General features: G+C 50.5%; 2 protein-coding genes across 2 annotated transcripts; both read left to right on the top strand.

Annotated features, from left to right (window-relative positions):
- The first annotated feature begins 6,394 nt into the window (after positions 1-6,394).
- LOC125535607 (ricin B-like lectin R40G2) lies at positions 6,395-8,326 on the top strand. Its single transcript, XM_048698668.2, has 5 exons — positions 6,395-6,769; positions 6,861-7,268; positions 7,379-7,501; positions 7,604-7,832; positions 7,923-8,326. Coding segments are annotated over exons 1-5 (1,122 nt in total). The 5' UTR covers positions 6,395-6,409; the 3' UTR covers positions 7,925-8,326.
- Positions 8,327-10,305: 1,979 nt separating this feature from the next.
- LOC125535608 (ricin B-like lectin R40G3) lies at positions 10,306-11,308 on the top strand. Its single transcript, XM_048698669.2, has 2 exons — positions 10,306-10,764; positions 10,841-11,308. The coding sequence occupies exons 1-2, from the start codon at positions 10,321-10,323 to the stop codon at positions 11,072-11,074; spliced, it is 678 nt and encodes a 225-aa protein (XP_048554626.2). The 5' UTR covers positions 10,306-10,320; the 3' UTR covers positions 11,075-11,308.
- The last annotated feature ends 1,395 nt before the right edge of the window (positions 11,309-12,703 follow it).

Below are 12,703 nucleotides of genomic sequence, written 5' to 3'. Positions count from 1 at the left end.
TGCACGATATCAAGCTGCTCCTAAAGATTGTCATCTTAAGGCTGTGAAAAGGATAGTGAGATATTTAATCCATACACCAAACTTTGGCATTTGGTATCCTAAGAGGTCTTCTTTTGATCTTGTTGGCTATTCCGACTCAGATTATGCCGGAGACAAGGTTGATAGAAAGTCCACTTCGGGTACTTGTCAATTTCTTGGAAGATCTCTTGTGTCTTGGTCTTCCAAGAAACAAAACTCCGTATCCTTATCCACCGCCGAAGCGGAATACATTGCCGCTGGTTCATGTTGTGCTCAATTACTTTGGATGACCCAAACTCTTAAAGATTATGGGATTTATGTGAAACATGTTCCACTGCTTTGTGACAATGAAAGTGCTATCAAAATTGGTCATAATCCTGTACAACATTCTCGAACTAAGCATATTGAAGTTCGTCATCATTTCATTCGAGATCATGTTGCTAAGGGTGACATCAATCTTAAGCATGTTCGCACCGATAAACAATTGGCGGATATATTCACTAAACCACTTGATGAGAAAGTGTTTTGCAGGTTGAGAGGAGAATTGAACATCATTGATGCTTCGAATTTGGAGTAGAAACTCCATTGGATACATGCAAGACATGAGCTTATGACTAATCCATGATATATCTCTTGTGATAACTATCTTCTGTCTTGGATATATTTGTACCTTGCATGTTGTCTAACCAATGTAGGCACTTGGTTGAATCTAATTCCATGAGATTGCGACTCACTCACATCTTGAGCAATCTCTACATCACCAAGACTCTACACAATGGTGGTTGAAGACAAGGAAGCACAAAACCATTCAAACATATCCTTTGACAAATTCTATGATGAGCTTCATGAGTGTCATTTTTGGATACACAAGTGCTCTTCCTTGCAAGAACTAACCCATGTAGGTAGATGAACTCAAACTCCAAGTGGTGCTCCCAACTCTTGATGAGCTACATCAACCTTGAGCACCCACACAAGTTCAACTACAAGAATCACACCACCACCCAAGGTATGTTATTCCATCTTAGAGAAGCTTTACTCCAAGACATGAGTCAAAGCAACTCAACAAGATGTGAATACATCAAGATGCTTAAACGAAAAATGGTAACCCCATTTTGAGCTTAAACGATGAGTATGACCTATGATCAAGTGTTCTCACTTGACTCCTAAGTCAATATACTCTAACATAGGTGACTGTGTCACCGCCCAACTCTAGATGAAGTTCTCTTATGTTCTTCTCTGTGTTATTGCATTTGTCTCATGCATGTTTAGTTTCTGTCATTTAAACAAAAAAAAACTTCATCTAGATCTTTCAGTTTCTTCTCTTTTCTCTTTGTGTCTGTTCTGCATTTTCTGCATTTAATTCATTGCAAATCCTTCAGGTAATTCATTGCAAATCTTTGTGAGATCTTACTTGTCTAGTGAGCTGAGGTGACAAGTGTGTTTCTATGTGTAAACTCGGTACCACCGACTTGCAAATTTTGGTCCAACCGAATATTTTCGGTACCACCGAAATATGCCACTCGGTGCCACCGACTTTGCAATCAGAAAACCAATTTGCCACTTATTCTACATTTCTTCGGATCCAGCTCCACTCAATGAATCTTGTCCTCTACAAGCATCACAATTTTATCCTCTGCTTTGTGCTGAATCTCAAGGACCAAACCTATTTCGACGGATTCCAGGAAAAACCTTCTTGGAAATTGATGTCAAAGGGGGAGAGAGAGATCGCATCAAAGCCTGTAGGAAAGAGAGATCACACCAAGAGAGAAAAAGTGTTAAGGGGGAGAGAAAAATACTCAAGGATCCCAGATGCTAGATGTTCAAGAGGAGAGATGCCACATGTCTTTTTGGGGGAAAGACATGTTCATATGAACTCATTTGAATTAATTTCTATTCAGCTCTGATTTTCTGTCTCCTATCTCCTCCCAATATCCCATGTAAGATTCAGGGGGAGCAAGACACCTAAAGGAGAAGAAATCAGCCAAATTCATTGCATATCTTTATTCTTGGGGACATGTTGAATCCAATGTTATCACTCTCTACATGTCATCCCAGTCTTGGTATTCTTGTGGTTTCTTTTGTTTGCTCTGGCTAGTGGACGTACCTGTGTTATCTAACCTTGTTTGTGCAGGTTCATTCCATTCTAAGCCAACTTGAGACCACAAGGTAAGTATATGCATCAAAATCATGAGTATGAGGAGTTCTTGCTTATGTACATATTGTTTGCAAGAAGGACTCATGAGCATGAAGGCATTCTTTTAATCTTTTGCTCTGATGCATATGTCCAAGATACATGTAACACATTGCCTGCTCTGTCATGTTTATGCTCTCACATGCCACTATATTTCATATTTACATGAGTGCATACATGTAGGGGGAGCCTATGCTTGTTACATGTCCTTCCAAAGCTTTACTTGTTGTTCTTTATATCTTTATCTAAAGCTTTGATGTATGTTGCCACCAATTACCAAAAAGGGGGAGATTGAAAGCACAAGTGCTCCCTAGGTGGTTTTGATAATTGATGACAACATATCTCGTGTTGGACTAACACTTCTATCTAGCATGTTTCAGATAAGTTCAACAATGGCATGGCATGGATGTGAAAGAGGAACCCTCAAAATGCTAAGGACAAAGGATTGGCTCAAGCTCAAAAGCTCAAGACTCTTCATTTTATATTTTAGTGATCCAAGATCACATTGAGTCCATAGGAAAAGCCAATACTATCAAGGAGGGATGAGGTGTTGCTTAATGAGCCTCTTGCTCCATGTGCTTAATGATATGCTCCAAAATCCTCAACTACTTTCCCACATCCACATATGACCTAAACTCTAAGCCAAACTCGGTCCTACCGATTTTTCCTATCCGGCGCCACCGAGTTTCACTTGTCATTAGCCACTGCCAAACCCTAGCAATTCGGTTCTACCGATAAGGATCTCGGTCCCACCGGGATGGGGTTGCAAACTCTCTGTTACCCATTGCACTATTCTCGGTCCCACCGAGTTTGTGTAATCGGTCCCACCGAGATTGCAATGTAAACTCAGTGTTTCCCCTTTGTAACTTTCGGTCTCACCGAAAGAGCAAATCGGTCCCACCGAGTTTGCCTGACCAACTCTCTGGTTAGCTAATTACCAAACTCGGTCTCACCGAGTTTGTGTAATCGGTCTCACCGAGATTACGTTATGCCCAAACCCTAACCGAATCGGTCCTACCGAGTTGCATGTCAGTCCCACCGAAATTCCTAACGGTCACTAGGTTTACCATTTCGGTCCGACCGAGTTTTCTGATTCGGTCCCACCGAGATTGGTAAATTGTGTGTAACGGTTGGATTTTGAGTGGAGGCTATATATACCCCTCCACCTCCTTCTCATTCGAAGAGACAGCCATCAGAACACACACACCATTCCTACTCATATGTTCTGAGAGAAAACCACCTACTCATGTGTTGAGACCAAGACATTCCATTCCTACCATATGAATCTTGATCTCTAGCCTTCCCAAGTTGCTTTCCACTCAAATCTTCTTTCCACCAAATCCAAACCCTATGAGAGAGAGTTGAGTGTTGGGGAGACTATCATTTGAAGCACAAGAGCAAGGAGTTCATTACCTACACACCATTTGTTACTTCTTGGAGAGTGGTGTCTCCTAGATTGGCTAGGTGTCACTTGGGAGCCTCCGACAAGATTGTGGAGTTGAACCAAGGAGTTTGTAAGGGCAAGGAGATCGCCTACTTCGTGAAGATCTACCGCTAGTGAGGCAAGTCCTTCGTGGGCGTTGGCCATGGTGGGATAGACAAGGTTGCTTCTTCGTGGACCCTTTGTGGGTGGTTGCTTCTTCGTGGACCCTTCGTGGGTGGAGCCCTCCGTGGACTCGCGCAACCATTGCCCTTGGGTGGAGCCCTGTGTGGACTCGCGCAACCGTTACCCTTCGTGGGTTGAAGTCTCCATCAACGTGGATGTAGGATAGCACCACCTATCCGAACCACGGGAAAAACATCCGTGTCTCCAATTGCGTTTGAAATCTCCAAACCCTTCCCTTTACATTCTTGCAAGTTGCATGCTTTACATTCCGCTGCTCATATACTCTTTGCTTGCTTGCTTGATATGTATTGTGTGCGCTGAAATTGTGCCTAAACTCCACTTAACCAAAAAGGCTTAAAAACTGCAACTTTAGCACGAAGTGTCTAATCACCCCCCTCTAGACACATCTACTTCTAGATCCTACACACCACCTTCGGTCCAAGTAAATACCACGCGCACGTTCGGGCCCACACGTCAGCCACATGAAGCATCCACGCCCGTCCTATTTAGATGGCAAGCGTGCGATGGGGGCCGCCTCATCCACTTCCATCCCCACCAGTCTACCAGTCCACATCTAGCTTGCTCCCTGCCGGCCGACACGATGTCGTCGCCATGGACATCTTTAGCAAGTGTGGCAAGCATGACCACGAGGCCGCCCCGCCCACTTCACTTTGGTGTCGCATGCCCCTTGGAGGTGACAGGCACGCGAATGCAATAGGTTGTACATCCCTGTGCACTGGACGCTCTACCATTGGGAGCACCACTTGCTTCTGCCATGGCCGGACGTCAACCTCCCACACGGCTCGCACCTCAACCCGAACAGGGTTCCGGTGTCGACGGTGCCGCCGTCTGACCGCACGCGTGCGGCCGGCATTCACAACCGTCGTGCTACCCTCCTGCCCGCGCTCTATTGTGACCCGGACTACGCGCTGAACTCCCCGATGTGGGATGTGTGGTTCGCCACGAAGCACAATGTGGGCCGCCTTAGGAGCGTCACGATGGAGGCCCGTGTTGCACCACCACCTGTGGTCATTAAGGAGGAGGCCGGGTACCTCACGGCTCTAGAGGAGGCGACTAGGCGGACGCTCGAGGAATCCGAGCGCGAGGAGATGGCGCATTGACCTGGCCTTGCTTTCGTGATGGTCGAATCTGCGGCCGGGGTGGAGGCCAACGCGCCGCCCGCTCCATCGCCACTCCAAACGTGGTCATAGACGAGCACCTTGCCTCTCTACATGTCGTGCATGCCCGGGTGGGGTGCATTGGCGGCCAAGTGGGAGGCGGCTGAACGCCAAGTGGAGTAGACGACGGAGGCGGCCAAGCAGCTAGCGGCCTAGGTGGTGTAAGAGGTGCAGACTACCCAGCCAGACATGGCACAGGTAGCCTACTGCGGGCCTTCCTGTGGGTGTAGACACGAACGTTCATCGATCAGACCAACGAGGAGAACGAGGACGCAACCTAGGGCCAACGGCTGCATTTTTATAAAAGTTTCTATGTTTATTGTTTTTTAAAATTTAGTTAATGTAAGTAGACTTTGACTGGCGTTTTAGCTATGAAGTTTATATTTTTTTAACGATTTACTTGGATTACTATTTTTTAATACGCAAATTTGAAATGCATTGGCCGCATTGGATGCACCTATGATCCATTGAACAGAACCGAGCATCTTCGTGCGCTCGGCCGATCCAAATAGACACAAAATGGATCAAATCCGCGTACGTTTGCGTCGGCCTGTTGAAGTCGACCAAATTACATAGATACTTAGCCTCTAAGGATGAGTACACTAGATTTTCTAAAAAAAATGAGTATACTAGAAGAAAACGCTGCTGAGATAAGACAATGGATAGAGTACAAAATACAAAAAACATTAACTGTACTCCACTAATCCAAAATACGCTGGCCATTGCGTGTTTGCATGCATACAGCTAATGCAAAGTTAATGCCATGGAAAACACTGAAGTAGTAGGTAAACCGAACCAGAACCTTCCAGTACATTCACACCAAACGGCTAGTAGTAGTACTCCTATGTTGCAAGGCAGTGCCAAGTGTCAGCTGAAATCTGACACCAGTACTGCTGCAGGACCAAAACAATCCAAGAGCAGAGAAAAATATTTAGTCTTTAATTACCAGGATACTTAGCCTCTAAGGATGATACTCCCACCAGAAGAAGACACTGCTAGCAGCTAGGATTAGACAACGGATGATGTGCAAAATACAAAATACACTAACTGTACTCCACCAATACAACAACTCATACTGTATGCTGCTGGCATTTTTGGCCATTGCATACATTTGCATGCGTCCAGCCAATGCTGATCAAAACTTTTCACTGGCAGCAACCGGCTGGTTGCTGCTGTGAATCGAGCCAAAATCCTGCTAATCGAACCAAAATCTTCCGGTAGTACATTCACGCCAAACGGCTAGTGCTAGTGCTGCACTGGCAGCGATCGATCGAGCGAGCGTATCCTGTAATTACTTTTTACCATTTAGTCCAGGCCGCTGGAGATATGCTCCAAAGATTTTCAAGATTTTACAGCGCGTGATGAGTGGAGATATGCTCCTGGTTTGCTCTGCTCCCGGCTCTATATAACGGGGCCATGGGGCAGCGCTCTCTCCTCACTCCCACAGCTCCCACCGTTCTCCAGTCGATCACGCACGCTCTCCTCGCCGCCGAGATGTTCGGGTTCGGGCACCACCACAAGGACCAGGCGCCGCCGGCGTCGGGCCCCAACCAGATCTTCAAGATCTACTGCCGCGCCTCCGAGGACTACTGCCTCGCCGTCCGCGACGGCGAGGTGGTGCTCGCCCCCGTCAACCCCAAGGACGAGACCCAGCACTGGCTCAAGGACATGCGCTTCAGCACCACCGTCAAGGACGAGGAGGGCATGCCGGCCTTCGCGCTCGTCAACAAGGCCACCGGCCTCGCCGTCAAGCACTCCATCGGCCAGTCCCACCCCGTAAGTCGTCCGTCCATCTCCTCCTTCGGTTCGGTTGGTTGGTTGGATTGATCTTTGACATATGCGTCCATGGGGGACGGTGGCGTTGCAGGTGAAGCTGGTGCCGTTCAACCCGGCGTACGAGGACGCGTCGGTGCTGTGGACGGAGAGCAAGGACATGGGCAAGGGCTTCCGCTGCATCCGCATGGTCAACAACACCCGCCTCGGCTTCGACGCCCTCAACGGCGACAAGGACCACGGCGGCGTGCACGACGGCACCACCGTCGTGCTCTGGGAGTGGTGCAAGGGGGACAACCAGTGCTGGAAGATCTGGCCCTGGGCCGAGGCGCACGCCGCCGTCGAGTCCGGCGCCACCATGGGCAACAACGCCCACGCCATGGGCGGCGGGCCCCCCGTGCACGCCGTGCGCGTCTTCTGCAAGGCCGGGGAAGACTACAGCCTCACCGCCCGCAACGGCACCGTCTGCCTCGCCCCCACCAACCCCAGGGACGACTACCAGGTCAGTTCTGCTGCCGCTACTTGACCAAATTAAACAGAGTCCTTTCTTTTTACCTGTCGTGCCGTGTGGCGATCTGTAAATGAAACTGAAATTACCGGATCTTTGTGCAGCACTGGATCAAGGACATGAGGCACAGCAACAAGATCAGGGACGAGGAAGGGTACCCTGCGTTCGCACTGGTGAACATGGTCACCGGCGAATGCATCAAGCACTCCACCGGCCAGGGCCACCCCGTAAGCACCCACACACATAAAGATTGTGCATGATTTGAGCAGAGAAGCATCTGGCGGCAGTTCTTACTGAAGATCTGTAATTGATGGTGCGTGCATGTGCAGGTGAAGCTGGTGCCGTACAACCCGGCGTACCAGGACGAGTCGGTGCTGTGGACGGAGAGCCGAGACGTGGGCAAGGGCTTCCGCTGCGTGCGCATGGTGAACAACATCTACCTCAACTTCGACGCCTTCCACGGCGACAAGGCCCACGGCGGCGTCCACGACGGCACCGAGATCGTGCTCTGGAAGTGGTGCGAGGGCGACAACCAGCGCTGGAAGATCCTCCCCTGGTGTAAGTACTATAGTCGTACTGCTCTGCAGTTCAACCTGATACATCTTGCTTGCATCTGTGTTCTGACCAGTGAATTGTTGCTTCGTGCAGAGATGAGCTGCCGCATTGCCATCGACACATCGCCATGGATTAGTCCGGGGACAAGCCCCCCAAGTCGTCGTAGTCGCCGTCCGTCCGTCCGTCCGTCCGTCGTCGTCGTAGTCCTGTGCCGCTGGTAGCGAATAATGTTGCTGTGTCCAAATAAAACCGTGTGCGATGTGTGGCAATGGTGTCTGTGTGCGTGTGTCGCCTTGTGATTGAATGATTGAGCCGGCGTTTCTGCGAGGAAGAAGAGAGTGTTGGAGAGAGTGAGGAGAGGGACCATGATTCCGAAGTCTGAACTTTGATGTAACTCGTCTGTGTTTTCTTGGTACTGGGCCCTGTACTGTGCTACTCTGTGACCTGCACTGTCTCCGTTTTTCTGCGATCTAATCAATGGGCTCACCTATCTTCCACCCTCCTCGTACTACGTTTGTTGTACCCGTTGGGGCCTTGCTTGTTCATCAGCTTCTGCCATGCCCAATTTCTCAGATCAAACAGGCTTGATTTTGCGAGGGGAAATGTGTACTCTCCTTAGAAATACTGTATCTAAATTCCATACTTGAAAATCATACTGTAAGCTCAAGTTGTGCCTCTAACATGGAGTTGAAATGTGAGAACTAGTCCGTTAAATTTTCCCTTTAGGCCTTGGTTAAGCCACTCCCCAGGTGGATTGGAGTGGAATGGAGGGGATTTGGGGGGGAATTTGAACTAGATGGGATTTAATCCCTGCCGATACATGTCGATCCCTCTCATTTATCATGGAACCGAACAAGGCCTTAACGATTTGCAAGACAAGTTTTCCACAGGAACAACAAGTGCCGAAAGTGCTCTTTGCAATGAGTATGCCATGTATAGCAACCTCCTTGTAGTGATACTAGCCTTTACATTACACCATGATACCATTCGAAAGCTCCCGAAAAAATAAAATGATACCATTCTAAAGAACTAGGGCAATTGGTCATGAAAAGTCCTAGATTTTGTTTCCATACTATTGCCACTTAAGCAATCTACAAATTTCCTTCAAAATTCAGTTACCACCGTGAGAATAAAATACACAAAACATGTTGAAAAGGACTCCAAAAAAAGGGAATAAGAAGAGGCATTGACATGTAAATGCTAGTTTAATGAAAATATGACGAAAATGTAATGAATGTGCTCCGATTTAGATGAAAAACATTTGATTTGCGTTACTTCCCGCATCACTTTCCACGGAATGATACCCACCAGTCCACGGACGAATTTGGTATGTCCGATTTGGGAGTCAGCGTTGAAAATGCCCTTTCAGCGTTGAAGATGCCCTTTGCCAGAAGACCATATCAGCTCAAACTAAACTAATCTTGAAGGTCTTGAAAAATTGATTGAACTATACAACCTCATAAGCGAAAGTGCCGTTCTCAGCTCGAACTCATATGAACTCGGGTGAACAGTAAAATCCGAAAAAATTGAAAACAAAAGCAAAAAATTCTGAAATTTTTGTGTGACAAACTTTGACAAATATTTTCAATGTTTGCAATGTTTCATGAAGTCGTGGCAAAAAAATAGTCACTTAGAAAAAAACTTTTTGGAGCATTGATTTTGGGGTTTTGTTTTGCTACAACTTGCACGAATCTCATTTTATGGTGAAACTTTGCAGGCATTTAAACATTTGTCAAATGTTGCCACAGTTTTTTTAGAATTATTTAATTTGTTTTAAATTCTTTTGGATTTTACTGTTCACCCGAGCTGGAGCTCAGTTAATCCGCATGCCCCGGTAAGTTTTGTTTTTTGAGATCTTGTCTTGCGCTGGGCCATGCTGGTAGACCGGGCCATGATTATACGAATCCAATGCCATATGTCTTGCCGGGCCACGTACAATTGTTTAATTTACATAATAACGAAATCAAGTCCGGCCCGCCTCTCTCTGGTGCTGCGGGGGGTAGTATATTGAATTATTGATCCAGATTCCAGAAATGGGCCGTTCCGTCTTGACGCTTTACCTTACCATTTCTATCGCGAATATTTCCTTTTCTTTTCTTTAGAGTTTTCTTCGGGAGAAAAATCTTCACTTTTGAAACGAGCACATCATGAGCACGCCGGGAATGTATCGGTGCGGCGACAAAGCACAGCACATAGTAAAATTCGGCTTCCCCTAGCTATCTCCCCAGCAATAATAGAGGACGTACGTACGAGAGGGATTCTTCTTCCCAAAACTACCAGAAAGAAATCGAATCACGCAAAGCTAGCCAGCTCAGGCTCTAGCTTGGTCCGGCACACCCACATCTCCCCACCTAGCTAGCTAGTGTCCCATGGCATCATCTGTCTATCCCACGGAATCGCTCCATGGAATCCCACCACCACCCCGCACATCCACATCGCTTATCACCATGACAGGCAGCGTGAGGCCAACGCCATGTATTAGAGCACACCAATGGAATATGATCGTCCCGTCGCCCCTATAAATTCCTCCGTCCCGTCGCCATGCATTGCGCAGGTCGATCAGGAGATCGAGCATATAGCCATGGACTACTACCGCGAGACCTACGGCGGGTACGGGATGGCGACGCCCGGGTACGCGGCGCCGGTGCCGTACGGCATGTCGCAGGTGAACATCGACGGCAACTGCGGCGGGCGGCCGATGCCGCCGCAGCCCACGGTGAAGATCTACTGCCGCGCCAACCCCAACTACGCCATGTCCGTGCGCAACGGCAAGGTGGTGCTGGCGCCGGCCAACCCCAAGGACGACTACCAGCACTGGATCAAGGACATGAGGTGGAGCACCAGCATCAAGGACGAGGAGGGCTACCCCGCCTTCGCCATGGTGAACAAGGCCACCGGGCAGGCCATCAAGCACTCACTCGGCCAGTCACACCCTGTAAGTAGTCTCTGCTGCCTTCATTCATTTGTGTTTTCATAAACTGAAATCTAGAATCATCTTGGTGTGCATGCAGGTGCGTCTGGTGCCGTACAACCCAGACTACCTGGACGAGTCGGTGCTGTGGACGGAGAGCAGGGACGTGGGCAACGGGTTCAGGTGCGTGCGCATGGTGAACAACATCTACCTCAACTTCGACGCCCTCAACGGCGACAAGTACCACGGCGGCGTGCGCGACGGCACCGAGGTCGTGCTCTGGAAGTGGTGCGAGGGCGACAACCAGCGCTGGAAGCTCCAGCCGTACTACTGAGCCAGCCAGCCAGCGCGCGCCATGCATGGCTCGTGCACGTACGCGGGGAGATCGAGATATCCACACATGCGTACGTACGTATCTACTGAAGAAACGATGTCATGTGGACCGTCCCGGATAGACAACATGCATGCGTCTCTCGCTACCTACCCCGCAGAATAACGGAGCTGTTGTGCTTGTGTGTGTAATCACAAGTTACGTAACAATAAAGGACCTTCGTGAGCTGATTGAACATGTGAAATACGTAAAAGCAATGAATACGCATGCACAGTTCATGTGAAATACTCACACATACAAATTTCCAACGAAACTCGGTAGTTTGATTCGTGTCAAGGAAACTTGTACAAACATTTTCCCCTCCGGACCTGGCACCTCCTCTCTTCCATGTCCCCCTCCTCCATGAACCTTAGGGCATCTTCAGCCGCGCCCCCAGAAAGGCCTCCCCAGACGTTTTTTTTTGCGTCGGCGCCGAAAAAGCGGTCCAGTCGCGCCTCCAGAAGCCTGATTTTCGCCGGCCTGGGCCGAAAACAGCGCCGGCGGACCCAGGCTGAACCCGGCGCGCTGGGGGGCGCCCGGGGGCGCCGGGGCGAACTGTTTTGGCGCGAAAAAGCCGCGGGCCAGCCACGTCAGGGACACGACGGCTCGTCTTCCCCCCAACTGCCTCGGTTCCTGCGGGGAATCAATGGCAAGGCTGCCGCCGGTCAGCCTTGTCATTTATTCCTCACGGGCGGCGCGTCTCGGGACGGCGCGCCGACGCCTCCCCTCCCTCACACGCGTACACACGGCACGGAGCGGCTATAAAAGCCGGCGGTTCTCGCCGGTGCCCACACCAGACTCGCCCCTCGCCGCCGCCCAGCCCCTCTCTCTCCGTCTCCGTCTTCCTCTCCCGAGCGCCACCGGCAGCCCCTCTCTCTCCCTCTCTACCACCGCCGAGCCCGTCGCCATGGCAGAGCGCTTCCCCAGAGACGAGGCGGCGGCGAACGGCTTCAGTCGGCGTTCGCTCCGCGAACAGGAGTCCTGGCTCCTGTTCCAGGCGAACATCCAGGCACCGCCGGACATGCGCGCCGGGCCGATGGGGTGGCGGCTCAGCGACGGGGGAGTGCCCGTTCCCCCGTTACCCGACACCGTGGCGAAGCCCACGTACTTCGCCGAGGAGGTCGAGGTCGCGCGTGCCTCCCTGACCGACGACGAGCGCTCCCTTCCCCAGTACGCCGGCGGCAATCACGCGGCTTGGGCGGCGTACTTCCAGCGCCGCCAGCAGCAGCGCCTGGCCTCCACCAACGATGCGCCGATGGTCGGCGGCGTGAAGAATAGCGTGGGGCGCCACCTGTGGTGGGGCGTCCCGGGCCGCATGCTGGAGGGCGTGCTGACGCACCTCGACGGCGGCAACAACCCGCCGTTGACCTATCCTGCGACGGGGGCCGCCCCGTCGCAACACCGACGCGCATGGGCGCCAAGGAGGTTCGCCTCCTCCTCGTCTTCCTCCTCTCGCTCATCTTTCCACTCATCCGGTTCTCCGGCGCTTCTCGGCGTCAAGGCCGAGCCTGCGGCGGAGACGCCAATCGGTCGGCGCACTCGCAGCGTCGGCATCGTCATCAACGAGGGCGGCCGGCGCGCCCCCTCCTCGTC

Source organism: Triticum urartu, chromosome 2A, assembly GCF_056163025.1.
Source record: "Triticum urartu cultivar PI428250 chromosome 2A, HENAU_Tu73, whole genome shotgun sequence".
In the NCBI taxonomy this organism is placed as follows: Eukaryota; Viridiplantae; Streptophyta; class Magnoliopsida; order Poales; family Poaceae; genus Triticum; species Triticum urartu.
Note: the sequence above shows the minus strand (reverse complement) of the source record. Positions and strands in the feature narration are given on the sequence as shown.

Coding starts and splice junctions, on each gene's coding strand:
- LOC125535607 (XM_048698668.2), top strand. CDS start 6,410: ATGGGGCAGCGCTCTCTCCTCACTCCCACAGCTCCCACCGTTCTCCAG. Junction 6,770..6,860: donor CCATCGGCCAGTCCCACCCC/GTAAGTCGTCCG, acceptor GTGGCGTTGCAG/GTGAAGCTGGTGCCGTTCAA. Junction 7,502..7,603: donor CCACCGGCCAGGGCCACCCC/GTAAGCACCCAC, acceptor GTGCATGTGCAG/GTGAAGCTGGTGCCGTACAA.
- LOC125535608 (XM_048698669.2), top strand. CDS start 10,321: ATGGAATATGATCGTCCCGTCGCCCCTATAAATTCCTCCGTCCCGTCG. Junction 10,765..10,840: donor CACTCGGCCAGTCACACCCT/GTAAGTAGTCTC, acceptor GTGTGCATGCAG/GTGCGTCTGGTGCCGTACAA.